This window comes from Danio rerio, chromosome 2 (genome assembly GCF_052040795.2).
Source record: "Danio rerio strain M-AB ecotype USA chromosome 2, GRCz13ab, whole genome shotgun sequence".
Taxonomy (NCBI): domain Eukaryota; kingdom Metazoa; phylum Chordata; class Actinopteri; order Cypriniformes; family Danionidae; genus Danio; species Danio rerio.
In genome coordinates this window covers 14,275,994-14,302,360 of record NC_141022.1, presented here as the reverse complement: position 1 = coordinate 14,302,360, position 26,367 = coordinate 14,275,994, and the positions used below count along the sequence as shown (strand labels likewise).

General features: G+C 41.1%; 2 protein-coding genes across 14 annotated transcripts in view; one reads left to right on the top strand and one right to left on the bottom strand.

The window, feature by feature from the left end:
- Positions 1-26,367, bottom strand: part of cfap57 (cilia and flagella associated protein 57) — a 311,646-nt gene that overhangs the window by 229,788 nt on the left and 55,491 nt on the right. For all 13 annotated transcript variants that reach the window (XR_015477379.1, XR_015477380.1, NM_001442688.1 and 10 more), the window contains 2 exon segments: positions 26,143-26,256; positions 9,271-9,483 (listed from right to left, as the gene is read on the bottom strand). Coding sequence is in view for 11 of the 13 variants with exons in the window: in NM_001442688.1 (NP_001429617.1) it covers positions 9,271-9,483; positions 26,143-26,256 (327 nt within the window). In the remaining 2 variants the exon portion in view is untranslated.
- LOC147846232 (uncharacterized) overlaps positions 16,007-26,367 on the top strand; it is an 849,179-nt gene continuing 838,818 nt past the window's right edge. The window contains exon 1 of the mRNA XM_087240543.1: positions 16,007-18,366. The gene's annotated coding sequence lies outside the window, so the exon portion shown is untranslated. The remainder of the gene's footprint in view (positions 18,367-26,367) is intronic.

The window sequence follows — 26,367 nt, the reverse complement described above, 5'->3', positions numbered from 1 at the left end:
GACTTTTAGAGGCAGTTGTGTTAAATTGCTCTCTACAAAGTGTCTGAGCCTTGCAATGGCAGCTGTATGAGACGGGTTCATCTAGCAGGTATATAAGGTTTCCATACCATACAGTTGACCAGCCAAACATTAAAGCGCAATTTGCAGCAGTCGCCTGTTTTCCCAAGTAATCTGAGCAATCTACTGCACGCATATTTCTATAAAGACACTATCTAAAGATGAATTTGAATGCGTGAATTGGAAACATTTCCATTCAATAAATGTGCAAATAAAATATGATGCACAAACTTATTAATGATTCCTACTTTTCTTTCTCGTGATAAATAGTTGGCAAAATATGATATGTAGCAGGGGAAAAAAGAAGAAAGAGTTTAAAAGACGCTGGATTCGAACCAAGTTCATGCTCGAACGTGTCAAAATATGTTGACATGAGTCTTACATTTTACAACTATAAATCTCACTATTTCTTCTTTAATTCACTCAGTGCGATGTTCAGACCCAACTGTGTTAAACGCATCAGCTAAACTCTCCCACTCAATTTTTTTTCTTTTGTTGTTAATTCCGTAGAACAAACTTGCAAACAACACCGCTTTTCTCTGGTCTACCTCCGAAAGTAGCACCTACAATTCACGTTCTGTTCAAAGTTTCTCTTCTTGCTTGCTTTTGCCATTGCTTTTTCGTTGGATTTTGCCAAAGTAGAGTCATTTGCATATTCATACGGGGGAGGAGGCAGGAAGGGTTTTGTGCACGTGCATGTTGCGCTCAGTTCACGTTCATTCAGATGTACAAAAGAATATGCGTGAGATTCAGCGTATGCAGTGTTTCATACATCTGAATTTTTTTCTGCGTACGCACATTCACAGCTTTGTGCGTATGCAATGTTTTAGTATGATTTCCACGCAAGTCTTCGTACATGAGGCCCCAGATGACCAATCACTCTGAAGAGTAAGAAAATGGGCCAATGGTTCCATTTCAGGTTCCATTTTGGAAACTTCAACATGTGTCTAAGACACAAAATGCCACAGCAGCTGGGTCCATCACACATTTAGTGAAAAGTTTGTAAAGCACAGTGTGAGTACACATCACCAAAAGTTCAACCTTCCAACGTCCCTAGAAGCTCTCTGTCTAGAAACCCCCATGGAGGTTCCAGAAACTAGTGTGGGTGCCAGATGGTGCCCTTTTTCTCAGAAAGGAAGTGTTTCCTAAGGGAAATTTGTCAAGGAGGTGCCGTCACTAGAAGTCCGAGTTGCGACACTTAGGTCCAGTTGGGCCAAAGAGGCACAACAAGCAAGACTTGCTCCTCTTCCTCCCTGACCTTAAACTAGGGTCTGTGCTAGCAGGCTCAATGGGGAAAAATGCATAATGCGTAAGCCCTGGAGCTAGCTGAGAGCAAGCACATCTGTGCAGAGCAGGGAAAAAAGAAACTGGTGATAAGTTGACTCATGAGGAGCAACAGGATGACCTGGGATTCTCAGAAGCATGCCCATATCAGCTGGACCATGCTGAAGTGAAGTCTTCATTCTCCCAGGAGATTGAGCTGTTTTGAAAGTGCATTGCCTGGCACCGTTGAGCAAGATGGCAAGCAAGCTGAAAGATGCAGCAGGACATCATACTGCCCGTAAAGCTACCCCATCCATGCTGTCCAACCTAACTAGGACCTGCTTCCATTCCAGCACCGACCAACAGCTCTGAGCAATTAATATGCCCATGAGGTTGATTTACAAACCTGCAGCGGCATGCTTAAATACACAGCCCCCAGCCCATACTGGAAGCATCTGTTGAGTGACAGCATGACTGGACAGTTGTTCTAAGGGCACCATAAGCTCATAGAAGCAAAGTCCATCCATGTACAGAAGGTACTGAAGGCAGCCCATCTGGGGACCCACTTGTGAAGCCAGCTGAAGTGGTCTCATTTGAACAATCAAAGTGATTTAATAGCTGCTGCAAATGTCATATAGCCCAAGAGACTATGAAAAAACTTCAGTGAGGAACTGAATCAGACAGGATAGCACCAGCATGGTGCGCTCTTTAAGGTGCACTGTAATGAAGACAGAGTTCAGCTCTATCCCAATAAGAGAAGCTCTCCCCACGGGAGTGTCATCTTCCTGCAAGGGAGCTCGGCACAGTCAAAGAGAGCTTTGTCAACGTGGCGCATATCTACTAGGGTAAGTCAAAGGTGGTGTTCCGGGACCCCTTTGTGGTCATCGTCTTCTCAGAGGGCCAACTTGGTTCTTATGAGAGCATAGTCAGCCACGGTGCAGAGCTTACTAACCACGGCACCCACTATATGGAAAATAAGCCCCGTACCTGTTGTGCAGAGGGATTAGCAGGAGAGCACAAGGTAAGTGTTTTTATTTGTCATGTGCTTGTGTCTTGTATTCTGTTTGTGTTGGTTTTGTGTTTAGCATGTTGTTCATGTCTACATACGCCACAGGCTTTAGTGTTGTGTTACATGTTAACATGCAATTAAAGAGTCCTCTCATTAATCCCACCCTCATTGTTAACCCATTATTAAAGGGGAAATTAAGCATTTAGTCAAGTTTACATTATTTTGTAAATTGATTTCCACTTAAAGGGAAATTTATATGGCTATGGATATGAATATGGTTCCATTTTCTTAGCAGAACAGATACAGTGGAAGTAATGGACCGAACACAGAGATTGGAAAGTCTAATTTAACCCAATGCGTGAAGTTGTGGACATGGAGCTGCTGCAAATACAAGCATCATATGTGTGTCTAATTTAAATTATATATTTATTATATTTCTCTTTTTTCCCTTTTAACTGTCATTTGATGTGCTTTGGTGTACTCTCTGTATTATGCTGCCTAACTGCCTGTGGGGGTGGGTACTTTCACTTTTCACTACTACAGCCCTCACCTCTATTTGTGTTCAAACTAAATTAAGATCGGCACGGTTTTTCACATGGCAGGTTTTTACATACTATATACATGTTGAAAGATAGAATTGATCGACTTGAAAAAGAAACATGTCTTGGCAATCCACAAAGACCTGACTAGTAAAGTGTGAAGTCATGTACCTTAATTGTTGCATTAGTCTGAATGTAAATCCTTCCTAAGGCAGTGCTGGAGCAGTGTGAGAGAGTAGACCAAAGCGAATCAAAGGATAGGTATTAACAAAAGAAAAATAGACAACTTAAGACACAACTTAAATGCTTGTATTTGTTGTACTTGCGGCAGCTCTGCAATGCTTGTCCACAATTTCCTGCAATATGTTAAATTAGACTGTCCAGTCTGTGCTCAGTCTGTTACTACTACTGTTGAAACCCACACAGGCAGTCAGGTTGGTTTACAGAGAGTAGACCAAAGTGCGGTAATTAAAAGGGAAAAAAAGAAAATAGAATATATATATATATATATATTAAGGGTGGAGCCGAACCCAGATACGGTATTCGGAAAGGCACGAATAGCGTGTTTTTACGAATACTTATTTCGAACAAATACTTGAAAAATTATTTGTATTCGGGAGCAAGAAAAACATATCAAAAAGCAGCGTTTCCTCATGAGACCACAGTGCATGCCCGAGTGAGTGAGTGAGTGAGTGAGAGAGAGAGAGAGAGAGAGAGAGAGAGAGAGAGAGAGACGCTCAGTCAGAAGTCGGAGGGCGGGGCGGAGGTTAAAAGGTGTCAGGCACAAGCTTCTCCACAGCAACAAACAGAGAAGGCTCCGCTGAGCGAAAAAAATACTTCACTGCATCACTATTTTTGTTAAATAGATTTTTGTACCTTAATTGGGTTCCAGATGCAGTTTATGAACTTGTAGCGGAGTTGAAGCGGAGTTTGATCTGGATATTCCATTACGCTGCATTTTTGAAGTTTGCAATCGGATGCTCTCCGTTTACGCAACGTTAGCTCTGTTAGCACGTTAATTTAGACAATAGACTGTTGACAGAGTAACGTTAACGTTCGTTAATAAAGGTTAAAACGATGCTTGTGCAGTTGTGTCGAATAGTATGCACTTATGGGAGTTATATGGTTCGTCTACATTACTGTCTTTTGCAGACAGCAAGATATATGCTATAGGCTAGTTAACCTTAGCATAGCTTCCCGTCACTTTTTTATTAACTTGAAACTCCTCAAATACATTTGGGCACCCTGAAAAAGAGTGAGACTGCTGCTGAGCCATTTCTTGGTCCTCCACCAGTCAAAAAAAACCCCAAAAAAACTTAATGTTCTTTGTGGAAGAATTTTACAGTCAGTGGAGCTGCAGATAAAACAAACTGATACTGTATAATGTGTGCAAAAGTGAAATCAGCAGAGGCAGAGATATTAAACATCTGTCAACATCTTCTATGCATAATCGTTCATTCATTTCTTTTCGGCTAAGTCCCTTTATCAATCTGAGGTTGCAACAGTGGAATGAACCACCAATTTATCCAGCATATGTTTTACGCAGTGGCTGCCCTTCCAGCTGCTACCCAGCACTGGGAAACATCCATACACTCTCTTTCACACACATACAATAGGGACAATTTAGCTTACCCAATTCACCTGTATTGCATGTGTTTGGACTGTGGGGGAAACTGGAGCACCCGGAGGAAACCCACGCCAACATGGGGAGAACCCAGTCGAGGCTCGAACCAGCAACCTTCTTGCTGTGAGGCGACAGTGCTACTCACTGTGCCACCACACAACCCTCTATGTAATGTATTATCACATTAACTAAAAGCATCCTCTCCTGATACTGTCTGTGAACCCCCACAAGCATCCATCCCCTCAATCAGCACAGCTATGTTCTGCTAAATCCTCCACAAGCACCAAACCATCAACACAGCCACATTCTGCCCCAGCAAGTCAGTTTCAAACATAAAAAAACAAACAAACAAACAAACTTTGTGTCTGTTTTGTGGCAGGCAGATGACAATAGCAGGGCTGTATCTTTTAGTATTATACAGAATACTTTTGTTCTGCCAGATCTCCCAGTCAGGGTTTTATTTAGATTTATTTAGTTAATATTAGTTTTTGGAATTCTGTCCATTGGAAAGAAGTTCTTTCAGAAGAAGAACAGTTTTTTAAAGTATTATTAGTTTTTATTCTGTCTATTCAGTGTCCTTCAACAAGAATGGTGGTGGTGGGGTTCATAATATTCACAATGGTATTTTATTAGTTGTTGGTTTAACCATGGATGAGATAATGGCTTCTATGTTATTTTCTTTTCAATGACATTTCTTGTCACATGTTAAAAAACAACAACCAATATTGCATGTCTATAATTTATATAATGGTTATAATTAAACAATACTTTCACTATAACGTAAATTAGAAGTGTAATAGAAAAAATATATATTTTTGAGCCATTTTGAATTTTACTCGAATACAAATACAAATACTTTTTCCCCCTCAACAAATACAAATACAGATACAAATACCGGCTGCTCCGCACATCCCTAATATATATGTATATATATATATATATATATATATATATATATATATATATATATATATATATATATATATATATATATATATATATATATATATATATATGAGTTTACTTAATATATTTTCATTAAAGTGAAATCTATGCTCCATTTCCCCTTTAGGTTTATTATGTTCACTTAATTGTTTGCCAATTACTTCTCCTTATGCTTTGCTTATGTCTGCTGTCCTGTACCATTTGTAGTCTTTCCAGTATCTTTTTTTTTTTTTTTTTTTTTGTCATTTCCAGTGCTGTCCAGCCCTACTCTTTCCTGCCAACCCAGTTTGTTTAGTTGCTTTTGGTAATGTGTTTCCCCTTTGGGATGTTTTTGTTCCCCCTTTGTTTTATTATATAATTATTAAATACCAGCATCTCCTTAACCTCAACCGTGACACACTGTTTGTTTTAACTCCACCTTTCATTTTATATCCTATCTTTCTTTAATTAGAAAAAGACTGATTTACTATTACAATATCACGATTGGCACAACAAAAATAATTTGTTTTTATTTAAAGATTGTTAAGAACCAGTCATGAATAACTGAAAACTAAACTGAACTAAATTTTACTCAACAGAGGAATGGAATGTCAAATGTCATATTTAGTGATCAGTACACAAATATTTTGATGCTCTGTATACCGTCCTCGGTAACACTTTATAATAACTACACACTATGAATCATTTACTAAGAATTAGCATCTAGTGAATTCATTATTTGTTAAGCATTAACTCTACATTAATAAACGTTAGTAAGCAGTTTATAACTGCAGCTACAAATGCTGTATTCTTGGCTTATAAACACCTATATAATGTGCTTAATAATTGTATTTTCATACTTAGTTAATGATTTATTTTTCATTTCTAAATTAAGTATCGCATTACTTACAAACTAGTTGTATTTAAGAGTAGTTGAGGGTTTTTAGGATAATTCAAAATGAGTTAGTAAATGGTTAATAAACAACTGAAATCAACATTTATATATCTTATTATTCAGGCATATACTAATAGTTAACTAATATGTTAATAAATGCTTTATTAACTCAACTTCACACAGTTTTGTGACCCCAGAAACTTTAAACATTTCTTCATCAGCAATTATCCAGATGTATATGCAAATCATTAAGCTTCCCAACAAAAGACCATAAAACTTCCCTTGGGAAGGTAACTTTCTCATTGGTCAACTCAGCTCTTAGGGGGGTTACCACACATCCTTATAAAAACTGGCAATCAAGATGGCCCCCCAAGGAGAGACATGGGGTGAGACCCCAAGGAAGAGCCCAGAGATAGTTCCTTCTACTACAGACTACACTCCCCCTCCCCATCTCCAAGTCTCACAGGAAAAGGATCGAGCCCCAGCGAACCGACATGGGAAACCAGTTTAACAGAGGGAGTTCTTCAGATCACAAAAGGAATGCAAGTAGCACTGCCAGACTTTACTGAACTGGTGTAACTAATATATAACCCTAAGGAAAACATAGAAGGGTTAAATTGATTATTTTTGATACGCGTGGTTTGGTCTTACAACATCTTTGGTTTTTACATCATTACACTCTCTCGAACTCCTATTTTTTCTTCCTTTACTCTGCTCTACAACCTGTATTTGTGTGTGTTTGTGTAAGGTAATAGTTTGTTAATAAAATCAATAAAGTTTCATTTTGTATAAAGAAAAGTGCCTGTGCATACTTGTGAATCTAATGCCTTGAAGATAGATTTGATCGCTGGATGATTCATTTGTTCAGATTTAAAGAGTCAATTTTTTTGAAGTCCTCTTTAAACTAATCTTCAATTCACTTTGAGCTACTCGCTACAAAAGTGAGTTATGCTATTTTATGCTATTTTCTCTCATAAAGTGCAAGTAACTGCACTGATGATGCCCCCACTTTTGGTAGTTCTTTAATAAAAAGCCATACATACATACATCAAATTAAACAAGTATACAGTGAAACTGTAACCTAACCATCAGAACACAGCATAAATATAAAAATATCACATGTTTCTCAATGTTTCTTTGGCTCTTTTGGCGAAGGCAGTCACACTTTTTACTTTTCTATCCCATATCTCTCCTGGCTAGCTCCTCTTGTCTTTGTCTTATTCTATCTCTGAGGCTCTCTGTGCCCTGTTATCCAAATGAATAAGGAATTATGGATTTGGTCAACTGGTCTCTAAACGCGATTGACACCATCTTCTCGACAAGAAGTTTGGGCTCGGGAGAGCCCACTTGTCCTGCGGGGACATTTGCAGCTGGATATGTGATGGACGGGTGGGAGAAGTGGCGCGTCGTGTGCCTGACTGCTCTGTTTCTGAAGTATACTGAGGATATCTACCTATTTGGAACTTTAATAAAAGGGTTTCTGCTGATGGGCTTATGCGGGGCCCTGGGGTATCGACGATTGATGAAAACGGTCAGTGCTGCTCAAAACCCCACCAAGCCGGCCGGCTTGATTGAAATGTTGATAGGCAGGCTCACTAATAACCAGAATGCAATATTTGATCACAAATTGGAAAACATAAAACTAGCATAACTAACATGAAACTAGCGGCTTTGCAGCAAGATTTGGCCAGATCTGGCGACCGGTGACGGGCATTAAATATCTGTGAAATTGGCAGCTATTGACCTAAAGTTGAAATACTTTTCTTCTCTTTCGGCTTCCCTGTTTTTTTCCTGCCAGATGACCTCGGCTGGATAAAAACAGCTTCTCACAGATAGCAAGATAAGGAGACACTCTGAAACTCCTGCTCCCTATTAAGGACACCTGTTGGACTCTACAGGCTTACACACACACACACACACACAGCTACAGATAGACAATCACCACGTAGCCCCACACATGCCTCTGTGTGCTTTCACCCACTGGAGGGGGTAGGTGGGTCTGTGACCAGCGCTCATTAGCTGCAAGACCAGATGGCTGCCTACCCTCATCGGACTATATCCACATCCCGTTCCCATCCCCTGTTGCGATGTTAAGTCTATGTCTGTATGTCTGTGTGTGTGTATGTGCTTGACTGCTGGGGCTTTTTTTTCTGTGATACCACACTGCACTAATTCAAGACCAAGGTGAGAGGCAGTTTTTTTTTCTCCTTCCTCTCCTAAAATGTATCTTACTTCCTTTTTCTAAATGCTACCTCTTGTGACCTATCTCCCCCTGAAAATTGTGATGTTTGTGTATGATCGGGGGTGTCCAATTTCACTATATGGAAGTGTATGTGACAAATAAAGGCCTGATTGAATATAACCATGAATTAAAGCACACAGTCTCTCATCAACAGCCAGCAGTCATGAACACACTGATAGAGATTTTGTAACCAAACAAACAAAAAAATAATAATAATTTGTCCTTCCCTACCTTATTCCAGATAGTTAAATTTGTCCAGGTACTAAAACTGCTGACAAAATACGCTTAACTTTGCTATGAGTAAAGCAGCTTTACCACAGTTCACATCATATGAAGCTCTATTAAAATAAAGTGTGAAGTAATGTATTGTGTATGTATTAAGATCTGTGCACACTGCACAGTATTTAGAATGGTGTTTAAACTTATGTTCAGGTTCACACAGCCCTAACAACTGTCTTGCATAATAATTAAAAAAATATTTAAATTATTATTTTTAGGAATGAAAGGCATTTAATTAAAGCCTATTGGGTTCTTGGTCAAATTAAATTAAAGTGTTTGACGTTTGTTGCAAAATCATATCACAACAATCATATCCATAAAAGGGGTAAAACATTGATCCAACAAACAGACTTTGATGGCTTTATCTGTGTAGCATGAATTGGTCATTTGGAAATTATGTAGCAGAATAAACTTTTAAAACCACATTCATACACTTACCTGAGAGTCGTGGATTTCTTTCAGAGAGCAGTCTGTCCCAACAGCGAAGAATGTCTTTGCATCAGGGGAAATGGCCACCCCTGTGTAGCTGCAGGTTTTCAAGATGCTTTCTGACTCTCGTGTACCACTGAGAGTATTCCACTCATACACTGCCCCGTCCATGCCACACGATACAAGACAACTGTCATTCAAACTGAAAGCTACGGCCTGCACCTAAGACAAAACAACATTGTTTAAATAGGCAAGTTTTAAGAAGACACATTTTCTCCCTTTATTGATCCACAAAGAAGTACACTCACTCAACATTTTACTAGTATACCCGTTTCAAAACTTGTTAGGGCAAATATCTAATGAGCCAATCACATTTCAACTTTTCCATTATTAGGCAGAATGGTTCTGTTTGCTTAAACATTACACTTTTGGTCAATCTGGTCTAGTCAGCAAGGAAACAATTTCAGTTCTCACTGTTGTGTTGCTAATGAAACTTTTTGATATGTAATACAGATGTGTCAGTCATATCATGCCAGTGATGAGAATCAATTTATTCATTTTCTTGTCAGCTTAGTCCCTTTATTAATCCGGGGTTGCCACAGCGAAATGAACCACCAACTTATCCAGCATGTCTTTTACACAGCGGATGCCCTTCCAGCCGCAACCCATCTCTGGGAAACATCCACACACACACATTCACACACACACACTACGGACAATTTAGCCTAAACAATTCACCTGTACCGCATGTCTTTGGACTGTGGGGGAAACCGGAGCACCCGGAGGAAACCCACGCGAAAGCAGGGAGAACATGCAAACTCCACACAGAAACGCCAACTGAGCCGAGGTTCGAACCAGCGACCCAGCAACCTTCTTGCTGTTAGGCGACAGCACTACCTACACTACCCACTGCCTCGCCCATGTGATGAGAATAATGACATTATAAAAAAACTGCATTATGAACAGAATCACTTTTTTTTAGTAAAAAATAATTGGAAAAAATACTGTTTCCAGTGTTACAACGCCAATAATGTTACTTACAATAAAATGTGGTATCATATAATATTTCCAGTCGAGCTCACTGAAGTGCTTTTTATCTGAATTAGTCTCTGTTAAACTGCTCTGGTGTGTATGAGTTGGCAGATAACTAATGATGATTTGTGGGTGTCTGTGTGTGTGTGTGTGTGTGTGTGTGTGTGTGTGTTTGTGTGTGTGTTTGTGTGTGTATGCTTGTGTGTCTGTGGGCAGGACAACCACATAACTTAGGATAGGCCAAAAATGCAGGTGACACTTTCAAAGAGGTAATGCAGTGAGCCACTATATATGGTGGCTTAGTTTATATCCTACTTGAACGTTTTTAAGACATCCATTAGCCTACATAATTACATAATTCATTTAGTTTGTTAAGTGCAAAGATTTGTTTCAAAACTATTTCTATATTCAGTTGTAATTTCCATCAAACGAATAAATGAACAACAATATTGAAGTGTGCTCAAATTTTCCAAATATATTTCCAAACACACATGCTATGCCCCATATGGCCTCGATCCAAGATGGCGCGCGTGTACAACGCGAGGCTCAGGGTCTCTCCAGTTTCTGCATTTTTGCAGTACTATTCCTGCTCATTTCGGGTCTGTTCGTGCAGAACAGTGGTGCCTTTACATCGTACACCCGACAGAAGCTTTTGGATATTGGTTTGTGCATTCCGGACAGTTATATTAGCATTCTTCGCCTCATCCATGAGATCGCCAGAACACCCCGGAATGGGCGCCCTGCCCGGCTGGGCGGAAGTGCTCGCAGACCGCGCAGAGAACGTAAACAAAGACGGGGGAAGCGCGGCGGGCTAAGAGCTAAGCTAAAGCTAACACCACACCGGCTCTCTTTACCCAGCATCTTTATCGCCAATGTACGGTCACTGGTGAACAAAATGGATGAGATTCGACTGCGCATCAACCACAGCAAAAGATTATTAAAACTGTAACGTCATGATTTTTACAGAAACATGGCTAAACAACGGGATACCGGACAACGCTGTATCGCTAACGGAGCACCACACATTCCGAGCGGACAGAACGGCGGATGACTCCGGTAAGACCAGAGGCGGAGGATTATGAATTCATATTAACAAAGCTTGGTGCACAAACTCTGTCGTCGTTGGGAGACATTGCTTTGCTAACCTGGAATTCCTAATGGTTAAATGTAGACCTTTTTATCTACCATGGGAGTTCCCATCCACCATAATATCTGCTGCTTATATTCCTCCCGACGCTGATGCAAAGCTGGCTATGAACGAACTTCATGCAGCCATCAGCAAACAACAGACTGCTCACCTGGAGGCTGCTTTTATTGTTGCGGGGGATTTTAATCACTCAAACTTAAAGACAGTGCTCCCTAAATTCCATCAAAACATTCTCTGCCACACAAGGGGAAACAAAACATTGGACCATGTTTACACAAACATAGCTGAAGCCTATGCTGTGACCCCCCTCCCCCACCTGGGTCAGTCAGATCACCTTTCTTTGTTCCTTACCCCCAAATACTCACCCCTCATCGACCATGTGAAGCCATCAGTGAGGACCATCAAAGTGTGGCCAGCGGGGGCAGACTCCACACTCCAGGACAGGTTTCAACACACAGACTGGGGTATGTTTGCTTCCCAGGCCACACATGGCTCTCACACAGACATTGACAGTTACACTTCCTCTGTTCTGGAATATATCAACACCAACATAGACAGTGTTACAACCCAGAAACAAATCACCACATACCCGAATCAGAAGCCATGGATGAACAAGGAGGTGCGCCTCCTGCTGAAGGCACGCAACACTGCCTTCAGATCAGGGGATGCACAGGCCTACAGCACTTCCAGGGCTAATCTGAAGAGGGGCATCAAAAAGGCCAAGCACTGCTACAAGCTTAAGCTAGAGGAGCACTTTTCCAACTCTGATCCTCGGCGCATGTGGCAGGGCATCCAGGCCATCACCAACTACAAACCCAGCCAGTCCACACCCACTGACGTCTCCTTCCTGAACGAGCTAAATGACTTTTATGCCCGCTTTGATAGAGACAATAAAGAACCCTACACCAGGATCACTTCCTCCACCGACCACTCACCTATCACACTCACCTCCTCAGAAGTACACACGGCACTCGTATCAATGTGCGTAAAGCTGCTGGACCAGATGGTATTCCTGGGCATTTCCTCAAAGCATGTGCAGAACAGCTCGCTGGGGTATTCAAAGACATTTTCAACCTGTCGCTCAACCTAGCAGCTGTGCCAACATGCTTTAAAACCACCTCTATTGTGCCAATGCCCAAACACTCCAGCCCAACATGCCTGAATGACTACCACCCTGTAGCACTCACACCCATCATCATGAAGTGTTTCGAGCGATTGGTCCTGGCACATTCAAAAGACTCTCTGCCATCCACACTGGACCCACATCAGTTTGCCTACCGTGGCAACAGGAGCACAGATGATGCAGTCTCTATAGCACTGCACTCTGTACTTACACACCTGGACAATAAAAACACTTATGCATGAATGCTGTTTGTAGACTTCAGCTCAGCATTCAACACTGTCATACCCTCCAAGTTACTGATCAAACTCAGAGACCTGGATATCGACACATCACTCTGCAACTGGATTATGGACTTTATGACTAACAGACCTCAGAATGTTAGATCAGGTCACATCTGCTCCACCACCGTCACACTCAACACTGGTGTACCACAGGGCTGTGTGCTGAGCCCCTTCCTCTACTCCCTTTTTACCGTTGACTGTAGGCCTGTTAACAGATCTAACACCATCATCAAATTTGCAGATGACACCACAGTGATTGGTCTAATCAGCAACAATGATGAGACGGCCTACAGGGAGGAGATACAGCAAATGGCCACTTGGTGCACGGACAATAATCTGCTCCTTAACACCAACAAGACCAAGGAGCTCATTGTGGACTTCAGAAAGGGACGAACAGGCTCACATGATCCCATCCACATCAATGGGATGGCCGTTGAGCCTGTCTCATCCTTTAAGTTCCTGGGGACCCACATCTCAAAGAACCTTTCCTGGACCACCAACACCTCCAGCCTGATCAGGAAGGCTCACCAGCGCCTATTCTTCTTAAGGCAACTGAAGAACCAGCTTTCATCAGCCGTCTTGGTAAACTTCTAAGGCTGCACAATAGAGAGCATCCTGACAAACTGTGTCACAGTCTGGTATGGAAGCTGCTCTGTTGCTGAGCGTAAGGCCCTGCAGCGGGTGGTGAAAACTGCCCAACACATCACAGGGATCACACTGCCAGCCATAGAGGACATCCAGAAGAAACACTGTTTGCGCCGAGCACGCAGTATTCTGAAGGACACCTTTCACCCCGCTCACAGACTGTTTTCTGTCCTGCCCTCCGGCAGGCGCTTCAGGCTCCCCCGGATAAAAACCAGCAGACTGAGGAACAGCTATTTCCCCAGAGCTGTCTCCCTCCTGAACTCTGCCCCCCACTGACTCTTTTGCCCCCCAATACACCCCCCACTCTCCTCTAACTTAAACTCCTCACAATAACTGCACTGTTTAACATTTGCACATTTAAAAATTTGCACATTCACTGCACCACATTGAACTGTTTACTTATTGAACTGTACATAACCACTGCATATGGACATTTGTAATTATGTACACACCCACTATAAACATACACTTGTAATCATGCTTATTTATCTGCATACTACTGATTATTAATAGCAACCTGTACATATATTCATATATTGTTACATATACACTTGTAATCATGTTTATCTATCTCTGTACATATATTCATATATTGTAACATATACACTTGTAATAATGTTTATTTATCTGCACACTGATTATTAATAGCAACCTGCACATATATTCATTTCGTTGCATTGTACTTGTACATGTGTAATGACAATAAAGTTGAATCTAATCTAATCTAAAAATATGGTCTAAAACCTGACAGGTGGCCAAATTTGAGCTTGTTTTTAATAAAAAAATATATATATATATATATATAAATATGCATATAATAAATAATACAGCTAATAATAATAACATTATACGAAAGCAATTTGTCATGAATAAACTGAAACGGTCCCTGAGATGAAGAAGGCATGGAGGCAGTGGCTTTTATATTTATGTAGGCTAGAAAATATAACTTTTTAAATATTTTAATCCTTTAATTCTTTATCATTTGTAAATATATTTTCGTATTGCACATCCTGTACATCCTGTGTGTATAAAGCAATGTTTAAGCGAGGCACACAACTAACGCGCTCTGCACTGGACTTTAGACCTCCTCTAAGCTAGTCTATTAAACAGTATATTGTAGTTTCTCAAAATAGCAATGAGCCTTGACACGCCTCCTTTTTTAGAACAGCATGCTGCTAAACTTCAAAATGACTCTTGCGCCAAACTGAAACTAGCAAATAACAATTGCGTCAAGTCTTGCGCTGGGTGTTTGAAAGGGCCCCAAGTGTTCTTTATTGAGCAGTATATATAGCGGCACGGTGGCTTAGTGATTAGCACTGTCGCCTCACAGTAAGAGGGTCACTGGTTCAAGTCCTAACTAGATACAGGATAAAACAAAAATCAAAAAACAAACGGAAGAATTATTTACACTTTTCCAAGTTTTAATATAAATATGTTTTAAAAGAATGGTAAGAAGGTGAAGCGGTGGCGCAGTAGGTAGTGCTGTTGCCTCACAGCAAGAAGGTCGCTGGTTCGATTCTAGGCTCAGTTGGCCTTTCTGTGTGGAGTTTGCATGTTTTCCTTGCGTTCATGTGGGTTTCCCTACGGGTGCTCTGGTTTAAGCCGACAAGAAAATGAATGAATGAGAATGGTAAAAAGGCTATCTACCATCAAGCCCTTTCTTTCCTTTCTTTCTAATCTTTTTTCCTCATTGCTTATGCAAACATATGACATAAGGCATTATTAAACATATTAAACGTCATGTACATAATGTAATATCACAAAATATACAAATCAAATGCTGTATCAACTAGCAATAACTATATATCTCAATACAAATAATAGAATATAATAGAAAAATATTACAAATCTCTTAGTGCTCTTTATGGCTCTAACATTCATTCATTCATTTTCTTTTTGGCTTAGTACCTTTATTAATCTGGGGTCACCACAGTGGAATGAACCGACACATTCCTACATGCAGCAGATGCTTTATAAAAGTTGTGCGTAAGGGGGAAAACAAACTTATGAAATTTGAGGGCTCATGGAATCAACATAAAGGTGAGGAATGGCCTGTCTTTGACAGCTTGTGGCACTTTCAGTAAGTACGCTTACATGGACACATATACTCTGATTTTAATATGATTATAGTCTACCACGTAAACAGTGATTTTTATTGATCTTAAATTACCACAAACACAAACTGCGGAGGAAACATTCATAGGCTGGTGACGCAATGACTTTAATGGATCTATGTGCTATAACATGTAACTAGGAATCATGAATGTAACATTCAAAAAGCAGCTCATAAACACCTAAATCATATTACATTAAAAGAAATATATCAATGCAATTCAAATGTATAAAATATGAATTGATGTTTACTTTAAACTTATTATAAATATATATTTATATTGTTCATGATTAAAATGTATATATATATATATATATATATATATATATATATATATATATATATATATATATATATATATATATATATATATATATATTTTTTTTTTTTTTTTTTTGTTTTTTGTCAAATAATTTTGTGGCTAAAAAATACCAGTTCAGGCACTGTTTTGGAACTGGTACCATTTTAAAAGTATCAATTTAGCACCGGTCTCAAAATAACCCCAAACAATACCATAACTAATTCATTGGATGACCCAAGCGACTTGGAGCCTTTGACTCCAAATCATGTTTTGATTATGAGAAGACAGCCATTCATGCATCCAGGAGTGTTTGTAAAAGACTGTTATTCATGTAGAAGATGGAGACAGGTTCAATATATGGCAGACCTCTTCTGGTCTAGATGGACTAAGGAATACCTGTCACTACTGCATGAACAACAAAAGTGGCAGAACTGAAGCAAAATTTGGTACCTGGAGACATTGTTCTCATTGTTGATCATTCTCCCCCAGAAATTCTTGGATTGTGGGTAGAATTCTAAAGACCATACCCGATGCTTCTGGTATTGTTTATCGTGCTTGTGTTCATACACAACTTGACTTGTCAATTGGATAGACCAGTAATGAAACTTTGCTTATTGCAAGAAGCAAAAAAGGAGTAAGAGTTTGCTTAAAGAATGTAAATATAAACTGTGGACTTCCCAAAAGGACTGTTTTAAGGAATGAGAACTATTTATGGCTCCATTTAAGCATTTGAAAAATATAATTGTTTTGCATCAGGCATAGACAAGAAGCAAGGTCTCACAGCAAGAAGGTCGCTGGTTCGAGCCTCGGCTGGGTCAGTTGGCATTTCTGTGTGGAATTTGCATGTTGCGGTACAGGTGAATTATCTAAATAAATCATAGATACCTGTCCTCTTCTGCAGATGAAACGTTATATGACATTGATGCACAATGAAGTATCAAAGCTGTTGCCATCTTCAATATGGACTGCTCTTGCATGTAACCTTCTACATCTACATACTGTGCATTTAGACATCAGCTCTTCTATGGCAAAATTTACTTCGGAGGTTTGAAAGAATCTGATTTCTGCCACTATGGCATGTGTTGTGATGTATATCCTTTAGAATCAACCAAGTCATGTGATGCCAGAGATCATATCAAGGATTGCTGGATGTTTGGCAGTTTCTGGCATTGCAGATCGATTTAAACGACCGCCTACTCATAGTAAACCATCTTGGACTACTGGGTCCAGTTTATGCAGAACAATACCTTTGTTAACGTGGTGACTTCTTTGCAGTGACTTGAACTTATCAGAAAATGTCTGTCTCTGGCTGTAGCGGATTAGACTTAATTCTGCATTTTCAATGTCTTTGACCTAAAAATTTTTTTTTTTTTTTTTGGCAGTGTCTGTATCAATTTGAACTGTATCAATTTGAGTTTACCACAGCTGATTTTTTCAATTCAACTTTAACTTCACCTGCCTGATTTGGTCGCACAGGCCATTCACTCTTGCGTTTGCAAGAAAAAGCTCAGAAGCTCCTCTAATAAAGGAAACCTTATTGGCAACAAATGTTTTAAAGTGTGATGCTTTATTCTCAATGCACTGCAGTACTGTGAGGCTATCAGTCCAAAACAATGAGTCTTCAAGCTGCAGCTGAAGCTCTTGTTTTAACATTGTGTCCATTTTTACTGCAACAACTGCTGCAGTCAACTCCATTATAGGGATTGTTATCTGCTTCAGTGACGCAACTCTGGATTTACCCATTATGAATGAACAGTGCTTTTCTCCACGCTCATTTGCAATTAGCAGGTAGGATACTGTTCCATAGCCATTCTCATTGCATCTGCGAAATGATGCAATTGAGCAAACATGGTAAGCTTTACACTGAAGCTTGACAATTGTTTAATGTCTTTTGAATATGGAGCTCACTACAGAAATTACTTCTCATCTGGTAGTGAGTCTTTCTAGTACATTTAAAGGTCTTTAGAATTGCACACAAAGACAGTATGTCCAGCTATGGGAGGGCTCCAAAATCTGTCAGGGCTGAGCACCATTGAAATAACCCTCATTGAATTAGAAAGGCTGTACTGTTGTGGTGGTCATAGATCAAAATGAAGACACCACAGGGAACATTAGCTAGATGTCAAGCTAATGTTAACAAGGCGGAGCAACTGCAGAGCAGCGCAGACTGGACTTACAGTGTGTCTGAATAGGAGCCAGACAGACAGGAAAGAAGAGAGAGAAATATGCATACAAAGCAGCAACAAAAAATGGAAAATGTGGTATGAGACATATTTAAAAACTAATACTGTGGGAAAAAGTCTTTCAGATGACAGTGCAATACTTCTTTTTTTATACTTTATTAGAGATGTACGAATATGCGTACGATAATACAATTCATAAGCAGGGCCCAGATTAACCAATGGGCATTATGGGCACAGGCCGCTTTTGGAATGTCTGTTTAGGCTTAGTGCAAATATTTCAGTTCAGAAGTAAAGTTGTCTTTTATAACGTATAAATTTCTTATAACAGAAAATTGAGAGTAAAATTACAATGGGACTATTACAATGGGATATTTATAAAATGATACAAAAAAATTACAGCTATAACGCAACAATTAGCTATTGTTATTTTAAAATAATAAATGCGGGTAACACCGTGACACAACTGCAGGGACCATTGCTTGTGTCGAAACGTTTTCTGACAAAGTAGGCTGTGAGGAAAAGCTGATTGTGGTGCTTCAAATTCTACATTGAAAAATAAAATGTGAAAGTCTTCAAATAACATGTTGTAAAACCAAACAGTTTTTTACCTAGTGTAATATCACAAGTGTAGTATAGGTAAAAGTTTACAGACTGTTAGATAGTTTTGTTGTGGATACTAGCCTACTCAGAGGTGGGTAGAGTATCCAAAATCTGTACTCAAGTAAGAGTACAAGTACTTGCTGAAAATGTTACTCAAGTAAAAGTAAAAGTAATTTTGAAAGTTACTTGAGTAAGAGTAAAAATTAAAAAATTACTCAAGTATTTAGTTAATTTGTTACTTTTGATTTATATATATATATATATATATATATATATATATATATATATATATATATATATATATATATATATATAGGGTGACGCGTTTCTGTGTGGAGTTTGCATGTTTGCATATTTGCATGTTCGCCGTGGGGCAGTAGGCAGTGCTGTCGCCTCACAGCAAGAAGGTCGCGTTTCTGTGTGGAGTTTGCATGTTCTCCCTACGTTCGCGTGGGTTTCCTCCGGGTGCTCTGGTTTCACCCACAGTCCAAAGACATGCGGTACAGGTGAGTGTTTCCCAGAGATGGGTTGCGGCTGGAAGGGCATCCACTGCGTAAAAATGTGCTGGATAAGTTGGCGGTTCATTCCGCTGTGGTGACTCCAGATTAATAAAGGGACTAAGCCAAAAAGAAATCAAATGAATATATATATACAATTGGTGAAACAGTGATTCAATGTCTGCCATGATAGCAACTGGTCCCTGTGGTTCAGTACACCTATGAGAGTGTTGGTCAAGTTGAGTCCCTGCATTGGTTGACTATTCAGTGAGAAGTTTTGGTAAGTTGCTGTGCAGTCAAAGACAACACTTAGTTATTCACAGCGTTTGCTCAATACTTTGTTGATGCACCTTTGGCAGCAATTACAGCATCAAGTCTTTTTGAATATGATGCCACAAACTTGGCACACCTGTCTTTGGGATTTTTTTGCCCATTCCTATTTGCCATTCCTAAATGTTCAGCGTTCCTGTCTCACCTTGTCTGTTCGTTGTATGCTCACGGTGCTTTGTTTTTTATCAGGATCCTCTCGCTGATTCTTGCTGGTGGTGACTGGCTCGGTTGATTCCTCGTTGCACTCTCTAATGCTTCCGGTTTCTTTGATGATGACTGTTTGATCCACTCTGTTGACAAGTGTCATGAACTTTTTATCGGCGCTGCCGAACCAGATCGCTACTGTTTATTCCTTCTACTAAGACTGTGTACTTCCAGCCACTCACCAATTTTCTCTGTCTTTTTGTGATCATCATTAAAACACTGTTTACTTGCAATTGGGTTCCACATCCTGATTATTGAGCGTCACAGAACGAACTGGCCAACATGGACCCAGCAAGTGCCGCAGAAAATCCAAGATGTGGTTTCACGCAGTGTCGCCAGGATGGATCATCAAGACCAACAGTTGAAAACGACCAGCCAAGCCATCCAAGCACTGGTCAATCAAGTTTCGGAGCTGACTACACAGGTCCACTGACTCAGCTCGGGTCTCAGCGCCGGATCCTCCTTACCAGCTCTCTCCGTCGACCCACCAGCCAGCCCGTTGGTCAACGAAACTCCCCGAACCACCGAACCACGACTACCTCCACCACAGCCTTATGCAGGTGAACCCCATTTATGTAAAGCATTTATTGCCAAATGTTCTTTTTACATATATCTTCAACCATCATCTTTTCTCACCGAAGAGAGCAAGGTGGCGTTTTTAATCAATCTATTGACTGGCAAGGCGGCGTTATGGGGAACCACGGCGTGGGAGAAGAAGCTTCCCTGCTGTCTGTCTTTTAAGTCTTTTTCAAAGAAGCTCAAGACAGTGTTTGATCAGGCTGCTTCGGGGAGGGAAGCATCCAGACGTCTCGCGGAGCTTCGTCAGGAGGATCACAGTGTGGCAGATTACTCCATCGATTTCCGCACCCTGGCGGCTGAGTGTGGCTGGAACAGTGAAGCCCAGTGGGACATGTTCTTTCTCATCAAAGAAAACATGTCTCATCAGTCTCATCAGTCTGGCCATAAGGGTGGACAACCCTCTGCAGCGCAGAGGCGCTCACAAGGGGTTTTGTCCTCAGACCTGCTTTCCAGAGGCTACAACCCCTGATCCGGAACCCAAGCCCAAGCAGGTGGGAAGATTTCACCTCTCATCAGGAGAGACGTCGCCGTTGCACAGGGGGATTGTGCATGTACTGTGGGGTTGGTGGTCATTATGCAGCCGTATGTCCGGTCAAGAACAAACCATCTGCTGGTAGGAGTTTTTTGGTGGGCGAAATATTGTCTGGGAAAGACACTTCGAATTCCACTTTTCTACCCATTATATTGGGGTTTAACTCGAACTTTCATTCCTGTGATGCGCTCATCGATTCAGGAGCTGAAGGGAGTTTTATTGATTCTGATCTAGGTAATAAGTTAAAGATTCCTTGTTTTCCTCTTTCTTCACCCATAGCTGTTCACGCACTTAGCGGACCACCTCTTCCAACTATCACGCATATCACGGCCCCTATTAGACTTATCACTTAAGGAAACCATACTGAAACTATTTCCTTCTTTCTCACTAAGACTGTTAAGAATCCTGTTATCCTGGGACATCTGTGGTTGGTGTTACATAAGCCACATATTAACTGGGGCCAGAACACAGTTTTTTCTTGGAGCGAGAGCTGTCATAAGTCTTGTTTATTGTCTGTGTGTTCCACTGTTTCTTGTTCTGTGTGTTAGAAAGAGCGGGTGGATCTGTCAAACATGCCCCGTGAGTACCATGACCTGAAGAGACAGTCCCGGGCTGCTTCTCTACCTCCTCACCGTCACTATGACTGTGCTATAGACTTATTGCCTAAAGGCAAGTTATATTCGCTGTCTGTTCCAGAGAGGGAGGCCATGGAGAAATATATTTCTGATTCTCTAGCAGCCAAGATCATCTGCCCGTCTTCTTCACCGGCGGGGGCGGGATTTTTTTTTGTGAAAAAGAAGGATGGTTCCCTTCGTCCGTGCATAGACTATCGAGGGCTAAACAGCATCAAGGTTAAGAATAATTATCCTTTGCCACTGATGTCTTCAGCCTTTGAGCGCCTACAAGGGGCGATCTTTTTCACAAAATTAGATCTTCGCAATGCTTATCATTTGGTTCGCATAAGACCCGGGGATGAGTGGAAAACAGCCTTTAATACCCCTAGAGGGCATTTTGAGTACTGCTTTCTGCCCTTCTGCCTTTCCAATGCTCCGGCTGTTTTCCAGGCACTCGTCAATGACATGTTGAGAGATATGATAGATCAGTTTATGTCTACCTGGATGACATTCTGATTTTTTCCCACTCTCTCCAGGAGCACATTCAACATGTCAGACGAGTGTTGCAGAGGCTGTTAGAGAATAGGCTTTATGTCAAGGCGGAGAAATGCGTTTTTCATGCACAGTCAGTTCAGTTCTTGGGACATATCGTGTCAGTCGAGGGGATGCGCATGGATCCAGAGAAGATTCAGGCTGTGGTAGATTGGCCAACCTCAGATTCCCGTAAGGCCCTGCAGAGGTAACTGGGTTTTGCCAATTTTTACCGGCGTTTTATTCGCAATTTCAGCCAGCTCGCCGCACCTCTGACTTCCTTGACCTCCTCCAAAACGCCATTTAGGTGGTCCAGTGCAGTCGAAGCTGCCTTTTCCAAATTAAAAGGCTGCTTCGTTTCAGCCCCGGTCCTCATTGCCCCTGATCCTTCCCGGCAGTTTGTCGTGGAGGTCGATGCTTCAGAGGTTGGGATCGGAGCCATCCTGTCCCAGCGCTCCGCCTCGGATGGCAAGGTCCATCCTTGCGCGTATTTTTCTCATCGATTTTCTCCTGCAGAAAGAAATTACGACATTGGTAATCGAGAGTTGTTGGCCGTCAAGCTTGAGTAGTGGCGTTACTGGTTAGATGGCTTGGGGGTGCCTTTTATCGTCTGGACTGATCATAAAAATCTTGAATATATTAGATCCGCTAAAAGATTGAATTCCAGGCAGGCTCGGTGGGCATTATTTTTCGGACGGTTTAATTTTACCATCTCGTACAGACCAGGTTCCAAAAACATCAAACCTGATGCGTTATCACGTCTTTTCGATCCTTCGGATCGCAAGTCATTTCCTGATCCTGTGCTCCCTCAGAACATAGTCGTAGCAAACATTTCTTGGGAGATCGAGTCGAGGGACTGTGCAGCCCTGGATGGGGTAACGCCCCCGATCGGATGTCCACCGAGTCGTTTGTTCCTGCCAGAGGGATTACGGTCCGACGTCGTCCAGTGGGGTCATTCCTCCAAGGTAGCTTGTTACCCAGGGGTGAGTCGCACATTATTTGTTATCAAACAACAATTTTGGTGGCCAACTATGGCTCATGATGTGCATGATTTTGTTTTGGCTTGCTCTGTGCGGTTTCCAAGTCTTCCAATCGCCCACCTGCTAGACTTCTCCAACCACTGTCAGTGCCTTCGAGACCCTGGTCACACATTTCGCTAGATTTTGTTACGGGTCTTCCATCCTCTAACGGTAACATGGTAGTTTTGACCGTGGTGGACAGGTTCTCGAAGGCTGCTCATTTTATCTCTCTGCCCAAATTATCATCAGCCAGAGAGACAGCAGTTGCTATCATTGATCATGTTTTTCTCATTCATGGTCTCCCGACGGATGTGGTCTCTGACAGGGGGCCTCAGTTTGTCTCTAAATTTTGGAGAGAATTCTGCCGTTTATTGGGGGCCACTGTTAGTCTTTCTTCTAGTTTTCATCCCCAGAGTAACGGCCAGACCGAGAGAGCCAATCAGGATCTTGAGCGCACATTGCGATGTTTGGTCTCGCAGAATCCATCCTCTTGGAGCCAACAACTTTCGTGGGTGGAGTACGCACATAATTCGTAACCAGTGTCTGCCACGGGCCTTTCTCCGTTTCAGTGTAGTCTAGGTTACCAGCCACCAGTTTTTCCCAGTCTGGAATCCGAAGTTGCGGTTCCCTCTGTTCACGCCTTTGTCCAGAGCTGCCGCCGCACTTGGAATAGGGCCAGACAGACCCTCCTCCAAGTGGGGACGCGCACCAAGGCTAAAGCCAATCGCCACCGGTCTAAGCCTCCCGTTTACGTTGTCGGTCAAAAAGTGTGGCTTTCTACTAAAAACATTCCGCTCCGCACCGTCTGTAGTAAGTTAGCATCTAAATTTATCGGCCCTTTTATTGTCACTAAAATCATTAATCCTGTGGTAATCAGCCTCAAATTACCTCCAGCGTACAGGATAATTCATCCCGTGTTTCATGTATCCAAAATAAAGCCTGTTTTTCATACGGCAATTAATCCACAAACACCAGTTCCCCCTCCACCGCGTCTCGTAGATGGGGAGACTGATTCGGTTAAGCGCATTCTGGACTCTAGACGGAGAGGACGAGGATTTCAGTACATGGTGGACTGGGAAGGTTACGGTCCGGAGGAGAGAAGTTGGGTTCCGGCCGGGGACATATTGGACCACTCTCTTATTGATGATTACAATCAGCAGGTAGGCTCATCTGGGGACGCCAGGAGGCGTCCCTAGGGGAGAGGGTTATGTCACGGTTGTGGATCTATCTGCTCTTTATTTGAAGTGTCTGCGTTGTGTGACAGTTCATTAATATGGTATGTGTTTCTAAGTATGTGTGCTTTTCTCTCTGTGTTTGAGTGGTAGTCACGTGCCTGTCAGTGGGTGTTTGTTTTCATGTCATCAGCTGAACGGTCACATGATCATTGTTACCGGAACTATTGCCTAACGCCGCTCGGCTGATAATCAGCGCGCTACAGGTGTAGCGCATTTTTATGACAAAAAATGTTCAGCGTTCCTGTCTCACCTTGTCAGTTCGTTGTATGCTCACTGTGCTTTCTCTTTTATCAGGATCATCCCGCTGATTCTCGCTGGTGGTGAGTGGCTCGGTTGATTCCTCGTTGCACTATCTGATGCTTCCGGTTTCTTCAGTGATGACTGTTTGATCCACTCTGTTGACGAGTGTCATGAACTTTTTATCGGTGCTGCCGAACCAGATCGCTACTGTTTATTCCTTCTACTAAGACTGTGTACTTCCAGCCACTCACCAATTTTCTCTGTCTTTTTGTGATCATCATTAAAACACTGTTTACTTGCAATTGGGTTCCACGTCCTAATTATTGAGCGTCACAGTCTGAGGTCAAGAGCACTCTGAAGCAGGTTTTTGCTAGGGATGTCTCTGTACATTGCTGCATTCATCTTTCCCTCTATCCTGGCTAGTCTTTCAGTTCCTGCTGCTGAAAAACATCACCACAGCATGATGCTACCACCACCATGCTTCACAATAGGGATGGTATTAGCCTGGTGATGAGTTCTTCAGTTCAATTTTAGTCTCATCAGACCAGAGAATTTTGTTTCTTATGGTCTGAGAGTCCTGCAGATGCCTTTTGGCAAATTTCAGGTGGGGAGTGGCTAACATCTGGCCACACTACCATACAGGCCTTATTGGTGGATAGCTGCACAGACTGTTTTCCTTCTTTAAAGTTCTCCTCTCTTCACAGAAGAATGCTGGAGCTCAGATGGAGTGACCATCGGGGACCATCATGTCCAATCAACTGAATTTACCACAGGTGAACTCTAATGAAGCTGCTGAAACATCTCGAGAATGATCAGTGGAAACAGAATGTACCTGAGCTCAATTTAGAGCTTCACGGTAAAGGCTGTGAAAACTTATGTGCATGTGATATTTCAGGGTTTTTTTTTTATTTGAAATACATTTACAACAATTTCAAAAAAAGAAAAAAATTCACATTGTCATTATGGGGTATTGTGTGTAGAATTTTGAGGAAATACATGAATATAATCCATTTTGGAATAAGGCTGTAACATAAAAAAATTGGAAAAAGTGAAGCGATATGAATACTTTTTTTGATGCACTGTATGTGCGCTCACATATTTTTATTTTATTTTACTTTTGAGAAGTGAAAAATTTACATATGTGGTATCAATAATCAGATGAATGTATACCTGTCCAGAAATGTTTACCAGACCACTTTCTGAAGTGGTTTGATCAATGGGATTTATATTCATCTCGAATATAAATCCCATTTCGTAGTAAATTTAGATCTGTTCTATTCATGATCGGATGAGGTGTCCATGTGTAAACAGCCCCAAAAAGACAAATTCAAACAAACAAAAACAAAAAAAACAGTATCCCCAGTTAATCAGCTTATTGTAGACTGTTTCAAAGCTATTTAATTTGTGTTGCAGCAAACAATTTAAATTTGCTGGTGAAGAAATGAATAGCAATATTTTCTTTGTACTTTTGCAAATTACATACAAGTTAAAGGCAATTAACAGAATGACAGATTATTGATTTCAGTACATTTTACAAAACTTCACAACTTTTTTGGTAACTGGGGTTGTATTAAGCTATTGGTAAATGCACATGACTTTCGCCAATGTGATGTTAAGTAACTGAAGACAAATTTCAAATGGGGTGAAATATTGCTTTAAACATCAGGAAACTTACTTTTTCATTGTGTCCCTTCAGGTTTAGGATCTCCTCAAATGTAATAGTGGAATAGATGTTGATCACGTTTCCATTGACAGCAGCAAACAAGTGACCACCATGACTGAATGTACACTATGGACCAAAGCATAGAAAATTAAGTATATTAGCATATAATGGATGAAACTTTAAAAGAACAATGTCTTCTTTCTGTGCTTGAGTAATTCTGGAATTGGGAGTACATTT